Source organism: Xiphophorus couchianus, chromosome 18 (genome assembly GCF_001444195.1).
Source record: "Xiphophorus couchianus chromosome 18, X_couchianus-1.0, whole genome shotgun sequence".
NCBI lineage: Eukaryota > Metazoa > Chordata > Actinopteri > Cyprinodontiformes > Poeciliidae > Xiphophorus > Xiphophorus couchianus.
In genome coordinates, this window is record NC_040245.1 from 10,363,570 (window position 1) to 10,380,664 (window position 17,095).

General features: G+C 38.4%; 1 protein-coding gene across 1 annotated transcript in view; it reads right to left on the minus strand.

The window, feature by feature from the left end:
- Positions 1 to 17,095, minus strand: part of LOC114161608 (large neutral amino acids transporter small subunit 4-like) — a 30,237-nt gene that overhangs the window by 9,152 nt on the left and 3,990 nt on the right. The window contains exons 3-8 of the mRNA XM_028044981.1: positions 12,666 to 12,852; positions 12,528 to 12,583; positions 12,349 to 12,425; positions 1,391 to 1,483; positions 1,118 to 1,251; positions 283 to 494 (exon numbers count right to left, since the gene is read on the minus strand). Of these exons, the coding sequence (XP_027900782.1) occupies positions 283 to 494; positions 1,118 to 1,251; positions 1,391 to 1,483; positions 12,349 to 12,425; positions 12,528 to 12,583; positions 12,666 to 12,852 (759 nt within the window). The remainder of the gene's footprint in view (positions 1 to 282; positions 495 to 1,117; positions 1,252 to 1,390; positions 1,484 to 12,348; positions 12,426 to 12,527; positions 12,584 to 12,665; positions 12,853 to 17,095) is intronic.

Genomic DNA, 17,095 nt, shown 5'->3' on the forward strand with positions numbered 1-17,095 from the left:
TAGATGATGCTATTCGGTACCAAATCATTTAGGCACATGTTATCAATTTTATTTTGGGAGTCTGGCTCCCTCTCAAATGAGCATGCTGTTAATATCAGCTTGTTCAGATCAGATGGGAATAAAGTCAAAAAAGAGAAGCTGAGACAGAAATCCCCTTTCATGGCATGGCTTTGATTTTACCACACATTCAGAAATTGGTTACCTCTTACTTTTTACTACCAACTTCAGTCCGATCTGCACCATTGCAGAATTTCAAAGTGAGATGTTCCTTCTGTGACTTACACTCTCCGCTGCCCTTGCAGTTCACCTCCAGGTCTACGGTGGACAGGCACAGTTTGTTGGCGTCCTGCGCTGACAGATCTGTGGACGGCTGCTGCGGCTGCTTTATTGCATTGCCCACACTGAGTCGGCGGCCCACCGTGGTCACCTGCCGGTAAAACTGCTTCCCAGTGATCTTGTGGTCAAAGCCCAGCCAGCTGAATTTGATCTTTACCCTAAAGGGACACATGAATGGGTAAGAGACACACAAGGTTTTTTGTGAGCCCATATATCTTGCAAACATGCAACATGACAGCTGAAAAAATATAAAAGTAAGAAGAAAATCTGAGCGAGCAGAGAAAAGAGAGAAAACACCCTTAAAAAACCGTATGAAAGAGAGCAAATCCCTCCAATCTTCTGGCTTTAGGTTCTTTTCTCTTTAGGGCTCAGTGGGTTCTGCTGCTTTACAAGAGGATTTACCATATTGAAGCAAACTGGCATATCTATGCAATCTGCTATGTGTGTATTTGAGGGCTAAAGTATCAATGTCTTGTTTTGTAACGACCACAAACTACTGTGTATTTTAATGGGACTTTAAAAAACAAGTCAACACAAGGAGGGGAATAACAAAAATAATTTGGATTTTTTGTAATTAGTTCTGAGCAAATCTGACTAGAGCTGCAGTGATTAATTGTGATTAATTGATTATTGAAATAATTGACGAATAATTTAGTAACTGAAAGAACAACATCCTCAGAGCAGCAATTATTCAAAAACTGTACAAAAAATTTCATATTTTAAGAAAAAAATTGTATTTTACAGAAAGTATTTACAGAGTGAGCATGTCTTTTGGTCTTACGTAAAGTCCATGTCCTCTGGACCTGGGAAAGGCTCAAGAGGCCAGTTGATGAAGCAGTTGAGGAAGACGAGGCCAGCGCAGCCGGCCCAAACCACCAGGATATAGATGAAGGGGGCACCTAGATCATAAATCACCTGGAAGCAGCAAGACAGAAGCCAAACAAAAACATCATAATGAAAAATCAATAACCCATCTTTTGCTGTCTTTTAGGAAAGAAATGATGGCTGAACAAACTAGAGCAAATCAAGAATGGCGTGAAGTTTGAGGATTTACCTTGATGCCAGGAAACGTGACGGCAGAGGAAGCATAGGATCCAATCATCAGGGCGATGAAGGTTGACCTCAGGTCTCCAAACATGTTGGGAAGCTAAAAAAAAAAAGTACCTATTTGTGTTGGACATATTTCTCTCCTAGTCAGATTTGCAGGGTTAAAAGTAATCTGACAGGTTCTTGGTGCATCACTTCTATTATTAATTTAATGCTAAACTGGAAGTTAACAAGCATAAATAAGATTACCCTACCCATCTTACCCTATCTCTCCCTTTATGGTTTTCAAATTAGACCTATTTGGTTCTGTACTGCTGCAGAGAATATGGAAAGTTTTTAATTTGCTTTGAATTGTGGTGCCTATGGTGATTCTTGGGATCTCACTTTATGCTCCAGTTAGTCCAAAGGATGACATCTGTCTGGGCTGAGCAGGTTCAGGAAGCTGGTTACTCTAGACATACTGTATGTGGTGTCTTAGAGAAGGATAGAAAAACTATACGTGACCCACAATACTGCCTTTAACAATCAGCCTCATCTGTTTCACTGCTGCTGAGTTCTGTAGCTTCTAGAAACCACTCTAAATAATTCAAATATCACAAAAGTACAACAACAAAGAATGTTTAGGCTGACATACATCACAGAGATAATTAACCACTCAGACATGTATTCACTCCTCTGTGCTTTTGACTTCCTGAAGAGAACTGCTTACTGTTTCATCTGGTTGAGAACATGGTGTCCTCTTTTTGAGCTGTGCATGACTTATTGCAACCCCAACTTTTTTTCTTCACTCCACTGCTGCAAACACCAGAACACAGATGGTATGATATTCAGCCAGTTCAATTTACTACTGAACAGCTTTATCAGAAATCTGTGGGATTCAACATCGTCTGCCAACATGTGTGTATTTTACCACATTCTTTTCCAGTCAGTGACCTTTTGTTGGGTGACAAAGATTGGTGTAGAGCCTCCAGAGCTGTTCGAAGCACAAGCTAAAATCTGATTTTAGATAAGGAAATCCAATAGATATAATTTTGTGTATCAGCTTGAAAGCTTTACTCCTGCAGAGAAAAACTTTCAGCTCACATTCAGTACACTGTAGCAATCATTCTGCTTCAACTTTTTCACTATTTGGTCTCAGTACAATCACACAAATCAATATAACGTTTCATGACAATTTCTTGTGATTTAACACAACAAAATTGGGCTCAATTGTGAAATAGAAGGAAAGTTATACAAATTGTAGCTGATAGTAAAAATATGAAAAGTTTGACGTGTATCTGTATTCGGAGTGATTTATTTAGAAGTGCCTTAAATAATCACCAGCTTCATTAAGACTTAAAGAAAATAGCAGACAGAAAGGGCGAAGTCTTTTCCAGTCAGTAAAAGACTGACTGGTTGCAACTCAGGATACAGTAAACATGTGGAAGAGGATTCTCCGGTGAGATGAGACAGAAAAGACTAAAAAACATAAATGAAAATGCACAAAATAGCATTGTTTGCTCTTTGGTATTAAAAAAATCAACAACTATCTAGTTTCCTCCAGAACATTTTTGCGTTTTATGTTGATGCTGGAACCATTTTCTTATGGAATCACATAACCTACGTTCTGACCCAAAGCTGCTTTTTTTTTGTCAAAATGCGATCTATGTACCATTTTTTTTTATTACTTTTTTAAAAATAGAACATTTTATCAGCTCTAGTGGTGTTTTTTTGATAGTTGTCAGACAGGAAAGCGAGTTGTGAGAAATGGGGACATGCAGCAAAGGTCATTGGACTGGGGCGGCCATGTTGAGGACTAAGGATTCGCATATCCTTTACCCTTGCACCACCAACATGCCTGAAAATATGTACTTTTAGGAATATTTTTACTACACTATACTATTTAATTTTACTCAAGTAAAATTTCTGGATACTCTGGCAACTGCGACTAACTTCGCTGAACGAACAACGAGTTTGTTTTAACCATAAATTCACCAAGCAATGACACCCACCAGCAGTTTTTGTTTCACAGGCTTTACATTGAACAAAATTGAGTTGTAAAAATGTTTCTTTCTTGTTTATTTTGTAATCATGTTATTTATATGAATTATTTTCATTTTGATTTTTAAAATACCCAAATTTCCACATGATTTTATATTTTGGTCCAACTGATGTAAGTTTTAAATAATAAAAGATTGATGCTTTCATCAGTTACTCAGTACTTGTGTAACTTCTTGGATCAATCAATCAATCAATCAAATTTTATTTGTATAGCACATTTCAGCAGCAAGACATTTCAAAGTGCTTTACATCATTACAAACACAGAAACACAATGCAATATAGAATCAATAATCAAAACAAAGCATTAAGTCAAGTTCCATCCATAAATTTGTAATTGATTACATTTCAAATACAATTCTAAACAGGTGGGTTTTTAGTTGAGATTTAAAAGAAGTCAGTGTTTCAGCTGTTTTACAGTTTTCTGGAAGTTTGTTCCAAATTTGTGGTGCATAGATGCTGAAAGCTGCTTCTCCTTGTTTGGTTCTGGTTCTGGGGATGCAGAGCAGACCAGAACCGGAAGACCTGAGAGGTCTGGAAGGTTCATACAACAACAGCAGATCTTTAATGTATTGTGGTGCTGAGCCGTTCAGTGATTTATAAACTAACAACAGTATTTTAAAGTCTATTCTTTGAGCTACAGGGAGCCAGTGGAGGGACTTTAAAACTGGTGTTATGTGCTCTATCTTCCTGGTTTTAGTGAGAACGCGAGCAGCAGCATTCTGGATCAGCTGCAGCTGTTTGATTGATTTGTTGGACAGACCTGTGAAGACGCTGTTGCAATAATCAATACGACTGAAGATGAATGGCTACTTTTTACTTTTACTTGAGTAAAAATAGGTAAAATAATGCTACTCTTGGTTACAATGTTTACATACTCTACCCTACTATACACACAGCGAAGCACAGGCCTGTTTTTATGTCACTCCGAGATTTTCCAGCATTTTCCAAAAACATGTGACAATCCGGTCTGGGCTGCTGCTCACGAAAGATGCAGCCTGGATTTATGGATTCGGTCGCGATGTGAAGTGTGAGTGAGCATGTAGCTGGGAGGAGCAGCTGCTTGGCCTGATGAGATGAAGATTAAAGTGTTTTTCTAGCTGGAGGAAAATAAACCAGATCAGGCACGCAGTCAGTGGTCTGTAACTGTTATACATGAAGGAACAAAAAACAGCTGTGGGTTCAGACCACAACGCACACAGCTGTAACTTTAACAGGAACAGTCCCAGAACAGAAGAAGCGAGTACTGAGATGAGATATGACTGATTCTGAACACGCTTCATGAGCTGACTAACATTACTGTCATTTCCTAAAACGAAAGTAAGAATTTTTTTTTTTTAATGTGCTTACATTTAGACTCCAGGCTGTTATTCAATTGTACAATTTTTCAATAAATTTAATGACTCGATCTGCTCCTTTTCCAGGTTGAAAAGGTTACGTGACAATTCTGTGAATTTTAAACGGATTAGGTGAATGAGGTTGAATTTATTGCAGATTATTTTTCATCCACAAAGGGTCAAAATTGTATACACAAACTCCAATATGAGATTATACCCCCACTAAAGTCTCTTGAGGCATCAACAAGCTTCTGGCGTCATTCTAGCTCAATATTTGATCACTTTTCCTGGCAATAAATAAGTACTTAACAGGGCTGAGCAGGAGCTTTAATGTTATCCTCTTTTATCCAATCCAAAATCTGTTTTGATGTGTGTTTGTTCATTTTTCTGTTGAAACGCAAAGTTTTATCCAAGTTTAAACCATCTCAAACGGTCACTTTTAAATGAATGGAAATTAATTAGAAAGTACAAAAAAAACAACCAAGTAACCTTCAAGGCCTAAGCAAACACCAAAGTCAGAATATGTGAAACAATATGATAGAAATTCATCTTTAAGGACTAAGATGAATCCAAAATTAAGCTTAGTAAAAATTTTCAGCAAAGTGTATTTGGTAGTAAACTCTGATAAAATAAGACAAGGAGATCGTTGGTCTCTTTGACAAAAAAATTAAAAGCCCCAAATTAATGTAATATGTCACATAAGTGGATATAAATTGATCAGAACTGTAGATTACAACAGGGAAAGTGTAGATTCACTTGGGAAAAAGCTGAAGGATTTAATAACTCCCAAATTTAGAAAAACCATAAAAATAAGAAAAATAGTGACTATTAAAATTTATGAAGAGTCTTGAAATGTCTTCAATACTTATATTTAATTTCCCTTTGGGATTAATAAAGTATTTTAATTTTGAATTGAATACACTGCATGTTATTGTTGACAGTAGGCATCACCCAAGCTTTAGCTTTTATTTTATTTTATATCCATGTTACTGAATATTACAGCTTTGATAGAACAAGAATGCAACACTAGCAGGGTACAGTAAAGTTTAATGTTTCAGTTTATAGCTGTTTTAGGATGTTATCACAGTCGAAGACATGCGGCAACTCTTTGCACTGAAGGTTAAAATTACTAGATGATCTAGAATCAGGGCAATCTTTGTTTTGAGTATAACATACAGTCTGAGTTAAGATCATTAATTTTGAATCGTCATCATCTGTCCCCAAGGCTATCTTAGTCTCAAGGTGTTTTTCATGTTGTGAATTCCAACTAGATTTCCCAGAAGAGAACAGGGGCTTGTGTTGGTGACTTTTAATCATCAAAGGAATGTGTTTTCTATGTTTCTCAGCCTTCAAAGTACGTCACGTGACTCCTGATCAGTCTTTTAAAGTGTTTGTTTTGGAGATTTTGTCCCTTCTTTTACCTCAGCTCTTCTTTTCTGATTTGTCACTTCGAGACTTTACTAAAAAATATGAACACCTCTATTAGTTTTATAACCTATGCTACAACACAAATAATAGGTTTGGGATGTTCTTCTGCACAGATACATCAGGGATGGTCTTTGCTATTGCTTCTTGACAGAGTAGTTTCTTTGTTAGCTTTCCAATAAGTAGATCCAATGCAGGGAATCTACTATTTTGCTTAACCAAGCTTCTTAAATTCATTTTAAATGTCTTGGTTTTTTCAATGCTTTGTCAAAATTGCAGTGCTTCTCAGTCTCCACTTTGTGTTTCGGCTTTTATAAAGGCTTATCAACATCCTATAGATTTTATTATTCATCTGCCTTACAGGCAAACGACCTCCGACCAACGTATTTGCTTTTTCCTTGTCAACTGATGAGTCATTAAGGCTCTTCTCTGTACATACTGCACATACAGGAGTTTTAAAACTTTAGCACCAGCTCTGTGTTTTGTCAGCCATCATTGTTCAGTTGAGTTGCTGCAGGCAAAGGGAGCAGCTTAAATATCTGTGTTTGCAGAAATGTCATGCAAAATTGTATGCTAACTTGGGTTGCTTAAAACAGAACGAAATATTTTCGTTCTGTTTATATTGGCTTTTTAAACAACTCTACACTTTAATCAAACTGTGGTTTGTTTGTCAAAAAAGTCCGGTTTGTTTGGAAAGGTGTGAATGTGCCATCGAACTCTGACGTGGACCAAAAAAACGAACTCTGTTCTACCTAAAAGCTTAGGTCTCAGTTGAAGCGAACTCTAGCACAGTTTGAATGAATATATGAATGGTAACCAGACTGGAGAACGCTCCAAAAGCATGAAGGGTACTATATAGCGCAGGGCACTCTGGGTAAATACAACCAAAACATACATGAGTGTCTAGTGCTAGCGTGAAAAATGGCTTATGGTTTTTGCCAAAGAAAAAAAAAGAAATCCTACTGCAAATCTGATGCCACTCCGGTTTTGATAACATTTCGTCTTCTTTAGAGGTTGTTTGTGTTGTTTCCTTCAGTGGTTCTCAGTGCAGCTCCAACTCAGGTGAGGAGGTTAACAGGCTTTTAAAAGGGTTTGGTAGTTTGATTCAACGGTGTAGTGGGAAAACGAACTGCACCAGCTGAAAATGTAGCAAATGTTGCCATTTTGGTCTCCAGTCAAACTGACTCTACCTAACTAACAGGTCTTAAAACACCCTGAAAGCAGCTGTCAGTAATGTTTACCTGCTTCAGTCCTGGTGAGCTTGCATTTAAATGTGTGTGCACCATCCATCATTATTATTGAGGGTATTTCAACAATTCCTCATGCAGAAGTGACACTTTCCTAGTCTAACCCTTGTCTCAAACTGGGAACATGTTCTGCAAACAAGGTTTCCTGTGCGTATTGGAAGTGGTGTTAGATAAGACTGTGTGCTGAGTGTTGAAAACTAAAGTGGATAAAACAGATTGCATTATGACTATTTCCTTACATAGACCAAGGAAAAGAAGGGGAAACATGCTGAGCCACTTAAACTTACTGAGTAAAAAGAGGAAACTGGAAACGGCTGTGTGAAAGAAAAAAATCAGTAACGAAAGGAGGAAGAAGGGTTTTTTGTTGTTGCTGCATCGAGTGGAAACTTCAGCTGCCAGAACCAGCTCTGACCGGTCCTGTCCTGACGCATTAAGCGGGACTCCTTCCATCATAAAGAGCAGCCAAGTGGACTGGAAGATTAGCAAACACCAGCTGACGAACAGCAGACAGCATGCCTCCATTGACCTGACGTCAGCTTCTTGTCCATCTTAAAACACATTCCTCTCACTGCAAGGATTCCTCATGAGATTACATCCGTCATAACTCTTTGGTTCCTCTATCCAACCCTTACATCCTTAATATAACGACTAACTTCTTTCAGTTCCTTCTACTTTGAAGCTCATTCATAAATACTTTGAATGTCTTAGAACCATATCAGCTTCTGCTTCATCAAGAAGGGTGTGAGGAAGATGATCACTCGTGTGACCATTTCACACGGTCCATACATATGAAATATGGTTGGTGCTGGGTAACAGACAGAGCCTCACGTGTTGCTGTGGGTGTGGATGCACTGCACAGATTCAGATGTACTGAATGTGTACCATTACCAGCATAGAGGGGCTTCTATTTAAGAGTTTTTTAAATGACAAATAGAAGGGCTTCATGCTGTGTTTTCCACAAATAGAATAGGATGTCATTCCATCCAAATACAATCCATGTTTTCCTTAGAGGCTAAATGTGGTCAAAGAGAGGGGAGGATAAGGAAGTGAGGACATGATTGGGAAAATAACAGACAGGCTAGAAAATAATCCAAGAAAGAAGGACTACATTTCTGCAAAGTTTGACTAACTCTAACTAGTGATGATGCTGGATTCGGAGATCCATTCACATAAATGACAGAAAAGGTTGTTAAAGCTCTCACTGTTGGCTATGTTTAATAGAAACAAATAAAAACAGCAACTAATTAAAAACGTTTTGCAGGACCAATGAGAAGCTGTAAACCACAGCCTTTACAGACACACCTGCACACACAGCAGCATGCACAAACTGTTGCATGTCCATGACATGCTTTTAATAGCTGCATGTGGGTCCCGCCTCGACAAGACGGAGGAGGCTAAAAGCAGGAGAAGAGGAAAACAAATCTAAGATTGGGAGGGGGGGGGGAGGCAGAACAAGACAGATTGAGAAACAGGGGTGTGTGTGTGTGTGTGTGTGTTAATTCAAGTCCCAGCATAACAGCAGAATTGGGTGGAGAAATTCTCTTGTTGCAGCTTCCTGTTTGGATCTTCCTCGCCAGTATGTCTCTGAGTGCGTGTGTGTGTGTGTGTGTTTGTCATTCTGTTGTGACAAACAGAATGTCCATTCTGCCACAGTTCAAGGAAAGCACTATCATGCAGGAGCAATGTACCACAAACCCAAACACAGATTTTAGGTTAAGTGTAACTCTCATATTGTTGTGTGCTATTAAGGTCAATGTGCATCTGGCAAAAATACAATAATCCATGTTCCTTTTGCGAATGAAATAGTAATGTAGAGTTTTCTGGCTTCAAACCGCAGCAGTGAAAAATAGATCACTGAAGCTGCCTCCATCCTTACATGGTATCTCCTATGATGCAGCACAATCTGAGTGATGATATCATCCCAGCCACCATATCTGCTGATCGGTAACCTGCTCTACTATGCACACATCTGCTCTTCCCTTTCTAAACAATTCTGCACCACAATCCCTCATCTATCGTCTCATCTGATCCTCCTGTCTAAAGTATCTGTCTCTCCATCTCCCCTATTCCTTGAAAGTGGACTAATGCACTCTCCTGTTCCACTTCCTCTCCTGTTCAGCTTCTTCTTTTAATGTCTGCTCCTTATTCCTAATAATGTCTTCTCACCTTCGATCCAATTAGTAGTCTACTTTTATTTATTATTATCTATAATGAACCTATATTTCCTTTAAAGCTATATATAAACAAAATTTCACTCAGATGCCCTAGGAAATCGGCTCAACCGGTCGGAAACTAAAAAATACCAACAATTTGCAATCACTAAATACAGCATATTCAAGCGTTAACAGATTGCCATGACAACACTTTTCAGTGTGGAAGTTGTTAATAAGAGAGAAGAAAGACTTAACAAGAAAATTACACTTTCTAAAGTGTTTTAAGACATGTCTGCAATTTACTCAATCTGCAAGAGTAAAAATTTTAATAAGATAACTCTAACTCTAATCTTTTTTTTTGATTTGATTTACACCGAGAACGCTCTATCACAACAGCATGACATCACCAGAGCTCCCAATATATTTGATTAATTTACATCAAAGGAATTGTAGAAAAAAAACAATGTCTCTTTAAAAATTTTTTTCTAAATTTAAGTCCTTAAATGGAAATCAGAAACAGACACAGGATTAGCAGGTTAAAGCTTCAGAAAAAATTTTAAGAAATTTCTAGTCAGCTGTACCCCCAATCAGACAATATTTAGAAAGTAGGTCTTATATTCTGTACTGTTTCCACGGACTGGTTTTATTGAGTAAACATTAATGGTTCTACAACTTTGAGATCTTTTACCTTTGAATTTACAAATTGCATGAATATGTTTAAAGAAAGGAACTGTGGAAGAACCGTTTGAGTTTTACAACAAACATCCTTATTTATGATTGGTTCATGAAATGTTCACTGCCATGTCCTAAAACAAGATGGACGGCTGTTAACCCCAAATTTTAGCCGTTTTACTCTGGAGAGTCACAATATTTCCCCTTGAGAACAGAATCTGGAGCTCTGCTGTGAATGTATAGATTGTTACACATTCTAACAAAATCATTGTTTTTAGGACAGAGGAATAACCAGTGTTGTATAGTAACGAAGTAAAAATACTTCACTACTTTACTTAAGTATATTTTGGAGTACTTCATACTTTCCTGGAGTATGAAAATTTTTGATGACTTTCACTTTTACTTCACTATATTTCCGAACTTAATTGCGTACTTTTACTCCGATACATTTTCAATGTGTGGTTTAGTTACTCGTTACAAAAAAGCGCGAGAGAGAAACAAAGTGTTTTGACCCCACCTACTGATTAGCAAGTAGCAAGCAGGCTACCGAACAAAGTCGGTAGCCTACTTGCCTGGGCTTGTTCATCACCACCAATAGGATACACCTGTTTCGCTTCTCCCATTAAACACAAAGCAAGTCTCGCAATCAGTAGCGGTCACATGGAGGAGGAGACGGAGACCACAACGACTGCAACTACGTCGGACACGGCTCCAGTTGAACCACCAGCTGGTGATGAGAGCCCATGGCCTTATTTAAACACAATATACTCTTTCGTGGGTGTTAAAGATTTGTCGTACCGCATGCAGTTTATGTTATTCCTGCCTGAAGATGTGGAAATTCTATCTTACAAAAACTCCCCGTCCAACTTGAAGAAACACATCGAGGTAACGTCTTATGAAATGGTTATAATCCTCCTGTTTCAGTAACTATAGCTTGGTCACTAGGCACTACTGTATTGTGAAACGTTGACCATAAATGAACTTTGTTTGGCATTATTTCAGTTCCACATGTAGTGTATTTAGCTTAGGCCTAATGTTGACTGTAGCAGGCTACCTATAACGTCTTATGAAATGGTTATAATCCTCCTGTTTCAGTAACTATAGCTTGGTCACTAGGCACTACTGTATTGTGAAACGTTGACCATAAATGAACTTTGTTTGGCATTATTTCAGTTCCACATGTAGTGTATTTAGCTTAGGCCTAATGTTGACTGTAGCAGGCTACCTAGACTCCTCTGTTCAAGGGGGGCAGAAGCCATAGCGATAGCAATTTAGACTAAATTTAACGAATATAGGAAAGGCATGCAAGTTCAAAACCAGGTTTACAGATGCCAATAAGCTGCATTTCCCTCCCAATTCTTTTTTTCTTTTGCATAATGACCAGTTGTGTGCACCACCTACTGACTGTAGCATTGACTGATTCACTGATTTGTGAAGTAATCGTAACAGCTCTTTTTCTTCATGTTGGCCGCATTTTCTGTACTATTTATTTTTCTCATTTTCAGCACTGACCTTACTTGAAGGGAAAACTTGAGGCTTACAAAAACTTTGTATTTTCTGTCCTGGAGGGTATACTAAGAAGCTGGTTCAGTTGTAAAGCAGGTTAAGTTAACCTTGTGCTATAGGTAAAGCACCTAATTTTCTTAACTAAATGATACCTGCAGGTATATCTATTAGCAGGTTTAATTTTGCCTGCACTTGGTTGGGTACATTATTTTAAGTGTATTTGACAAGTTTACCAAAATATAAAAAATGTCATTCAAACTGCATTTGCTTTGTTTTACTTTTTACTTGTACTTTTCATTACATTACTTGAGTACATCCATTTTTACAGTAATTTCCATACTTAAGTACAAGAAGTTTCAGATACTTTAAGACTTTAACTCAAGTAACATTTCAGTCAGTGACTTCGACTTTTACCAATGTCATATTTTGGAGAGGTACTTGTACTTTTACTTGACTCTGAGATTTCTGTACTTTATACAACACTGGGAATAACAAATAAGTAAAACCTTTTTGCCTCTCTAATTAGTTCTCCTCTGCATTTGCACTTGTAAGTGTAGCTAAAACAGGAAAATATAACTCGTTCTTACCGTCAGAGAGGTAAAGGTCATACACATGCCTCCAAAGCCGTTCAACGCCAGAGCAAAGAAGATCAGGATGGAAAGACCTGACAGTAAAACAGGACAGATAAGCCAAGTCCGGCTTGACTGAATAAAATGTAGATGTTCGGGATCATGGAGGACCAAACAGAACACAACAAGATACGTACCGTTAGGATCGCTGGCACCATAAGCAATTAGGAGGCAGGACAAGGAGAAGCAGGCACTGGGAACACAAAGTTTTAGTTATGCATAAGAAGAAGAAGAAGACATTTTTAATGAAGAGGGAGCTTCTTCTCCATCCTCACCTTCCTAGAAGTCTTAGCTTACGTGGGCCATACTTGTCCATGACAATGCCCAGAGGCAGAGTAATGGCTGACAGCAGGAAGGAGCCCACAGTGAAGGCCAGATTCAGCATCTCATCCTGGTCTTTGCAGATAGGCCAGTTAGTCACAGACTGGGATGAGTTAGAGATGTTGAAGTTGGAGCCGTTTTCTACAAGAAAGGAACAAGAGAAAAACTTTTTTCTTTACATTTTCTTTACTTTTTTCTTTAAAAAATATACATATTTTTTATTCTTACATTTACATCTCAACTGCTTCTAAAACAACCCAAGCACACACACACACGCACACACACTCCAAGCAGTTTGCTGAAAATCAGTTACTGTTTTTTGGTGTCTGGAAAATGAGCCTTTCCAAAATCCTAAATCACAATTGACCACTGCACCATTACTTAGCAACCCCAAATAGCCCAGCATAGCCTCAACTAGCAACTCAAGCAAAGTCCAGCTAACTACCTAGCAGCCCCAGGAAACACCAGCTTGTCACCTAGCAACCCAAGCAGAGCTCCAATACCTTTGATCAGGTAGTTTTACCGCTACACGCGCTATACAATGGCTGCTGAAAAACTGTATACTGTTGACTTACTATCCAGAAACCACTTCCAGGATCCTTGTTGGTTGTGCAGGAAGATCTATTTATGATTTTCAAATATGTAAGGTTGTATAATTGCTCATCTGTTTGCAGCCATTTTCACGTGTGAATATAAATGTTGAGTTTGGGGACCTGGCTAGCAGTAGCTTATTTAGAGTTTAAGTGACAAGATGGCCTAGAACAGTTCATTTTGAAAAAAGTTCAAAATAGGCAGAGCTGAGCAGACTTAGGTCTCCTCTAAGAATAGCTGTGTGCAAAGAATGTAATGAACTTGTTTTGTGACCTATTCTAACATGTTCAAGGAAGCATAATAGGTCACCTTTAAAATACTTGTTGCATTACTGTTCATTTTAACCCTTAAATACCAAACTGTAGTATTACCTGGTGCTGATATACTCTCAGGACATGTTGGTAATATCTTGGCTTTCAGACATTTCATTGGTGTACATTTAAAGTATTGCTTACTGGGGACCAAACTTCTGTTACCTCACTGCCAATGTCCCTTGCAGCCGACTAGCTGATTGAAAAACCAATGAATTAAAGGTTGAGTAAACAATCCAGAGGGGGGAAAAACTCAATCCTGGGTAAACAGCCCCCAGAAATAGTCATCATCTGAACTTTGGCGTGGTGGAGGGAACTTTCTGTCTCACTCCTTCAGCTGAATCACTGGTAAACACAGTCCACCGAGTTCATTTGGAGTCTATTTCTGTCCTGATGCTCTATCGGTGTGTCAAAATCTGTTGGTATAAACAGATAGATGGTGTGCTGGGAACACAGCCGACAGGGGAACAGCTCATCCCCCACCTTGACTTGCTTGCTATAAAAATGTCAGAGAGCCTCATGGAGAATCTGCATATCACAGCCCCTCCAAATTCAGGGAAACAATTTTCTAGAGACAATTTTATTTCAGTTAAGAGCTTAGCTGTCAAGAACGACTAAGCTCTTAACTTTATCTATGAAGAACAGATCTGAAACTGAGTTTTCTCTCTGTGCTCGGGCTAAGAACGTAACGTTGGTTTCTCTCTTCGCTGAGTCAGCTCACAGTGAAACAGGACAAGGAAGGAGATGTTGACGCCAGCAGCCTTCTGGAAAAGGGAGTTGTGGGTGGGTTCAGAGCAACAGGAAGCTCCGATGTCAGATGAAATACTACCTGAAGTAGAAAACTTGTTTTTGTTTATAAAAGTTTAAGTAGGCGAAAGGCTAACTGGACCTAATGAATATCTGATTGCTGAAGTGTTTGAATGCGGATGCATAAATTCACAGAGGGATGTGAGAATGGTGGATTTTGGCAGGCTGATTTTTAGTTCCCACAGCCAAAGCAGAACCGAGGTGATCAGTCATCAGAACTCAGCAAAATGGCTGATATAAATGTGAGGATGTAGCATCCATCAATACTCAGTCAAATTTGGCCACTTGTCTTGTGGTCAGATAGGATTGACAGCACCTGTAAATATATTATGTAAAATTTTGCAACAAATTCTCAATTGGATTTAGGTCTGAAACAGATGTGAAGGGGTATGAATACTTTTTCTTTTTAAATCAGAGTCGCAGACTGCCTTTATAAGGTAGAACAGATTTTGCTGAGTCAAATGATAAAACATTTCATACTTTAAATAGCGTCTTAGCATTAACAAAGTTTAATTAAGTGTTTCCACTTGATACTTCCAAAACTTAGGTGAGGGGAGTTTAAAATGGAAACTTTTCAGCATGAGCTGGATGACTTGTTCTCCCAGCAAATCTGGTATCTGAAGTGTTTTTTGAGCATTAAGTGCTGACTGTGTGGCTAAAGACAGCCAGCAGCATCTGTCCCTCGGCGGCTCCGCCTGCTGACTAATCAAATGATCGCAGCAAACCTGAGTCAATAGGGAAAGAACCTTGCACACACACACACACACACACACACACGCCAACACATGTGCGCACACCCACAAAGACCAGGCAGAATTGATCCTTCTCAGTGAAAGGTCTCTCTGTGTTTACTGCACACCTGCTAAACTTTAGCGAACTCTCGTGTTAACACCATGAAGAAAAACCAGTGAGTCTGTCTTTTCAAATGACCTTTTCTTTCACAGCTTGGTCATGTGCAAACAAGATCTCCTCCAACACATTTGGATTAATCATTAGAAAATTGTGCCAGTAAAAAGCCGTGAGATACCGCTCACAGTAAAAGTTAAAACAATGCCGTGGCAGAGACGCAGTCAGAGGGGAGATGTCCAAGAGATAAACTTAACAATGGTTGTTTTAATAAACAACAGAGGGAGGAAAACCTTCCAGAAACAGGCTTCTGTTCGGACAAACAGTGCAGGATATATAGGATATAGTCATTATTATGCACATTTAAAATGACCTATTAGATAGTTATCTGAAAACCTACATAGAAACAGACATTTTTACCATTCAAATGTCCCGTGTTTGTCCTTTGTTAAAGACTTTCTTCTTTTAGTCAGAAACAAGCTTTTCATATGACTGATGATGAATATTTGAGCAATGAGGGACACTGAGATGACACAGAGCTTGCTTCATGAGTCAAGTTAGAAACATAAAGTGTTATGCATTTCATGTCTGTCTAACCTTTGACACAGATAAGCGAGACACCAGCAGAACAACCACAAAATGAAACCGCAAGGCCACATAATAGAAAGACACACTGAGAGGTACAAGAAAACAAACCATAAATAAATACAACCCACGATGTGTACAGGTTGTTTTCTGCTCATTCTGTGACTGAATCTTACATCCTTTTAATCCTTTCACTCCAAGACAAATCTGAGAACTGTCTTGCAGTCGTATGACTTGAAAATTTAGGTCAGTGGTAAATGTCTTGGGGCTTTAGTTGGCAGCTGACTACATCAACAGAAATCCCAGACTAGACTTCCGCTTGTGTCAGTCAGACTTCCCCCAAAAAAAGTGATTATAAGGCTTAAATGTTGCAGAGTGATGGTTTTGAGGCTAGGTTTTAGATAGTCTGACAAAACAATGTTCTAGGGAAGTATTTGGCAAACCAAAAAGCTGCAGATCTGCTGCATAATTATGTATGCTTATACATACATTCACAGAGGTTTTTATGAGTTAGTAAGAAGCCAGTAGCACCATATCAGAAGCCATAGCAAACATATATGCTATGACATTTCTTGTTATGATCTTCAGACATGGGAGTGATGTGAACTTTTGTGGGTTGAGTCACTGTAATCTGTCAATCATAGGATTATTCAGGTGCTACTTTTCTACCTTCCACAGCAACGAGATGTACTGCAGTGCAAATTTTAACTTGTACACCAACAATAACGAGTGACTAATTGGTTTTTACAGGTCTCAATATAAACTTTGACATAAGTGTTACTTGCTCACCACAGTTTAACATTGTAAATTTTAACTTTTATTCAACAGGTTTCATTTACATATAATTTAAGGAACCAAATGAGTAAAGTTGTATTAAAGGAGTTAAAGAAGTATTTCAAGGTCTGTTCTTTGAGCTACAGGGAGCCAGTAAGGACTTGTATACAACTCATTATATGTTAGATTAATAGAATATGGTCCTCGACAAAGGTCTGTGTAATGAAGTTGGTGTAAAACTACAGCATTACTTCCAAAAAATAGGCCTTTGTTCACAGAATGTAAAAGTACTTATCTGAATGTTCTCCTTTAGTGCAAAACAAGAGCTATTTTGTCCCAGTAAATAGTTTGAATCACATTTCAAACATTTAGGACTCTGCTCTCATCAAATATTATGCTAGTAATTGAAAAAATAACAACTCTGACAAAAGATCAGATAATGCACGCAGACAGGTGAGAAAAAAATAAAT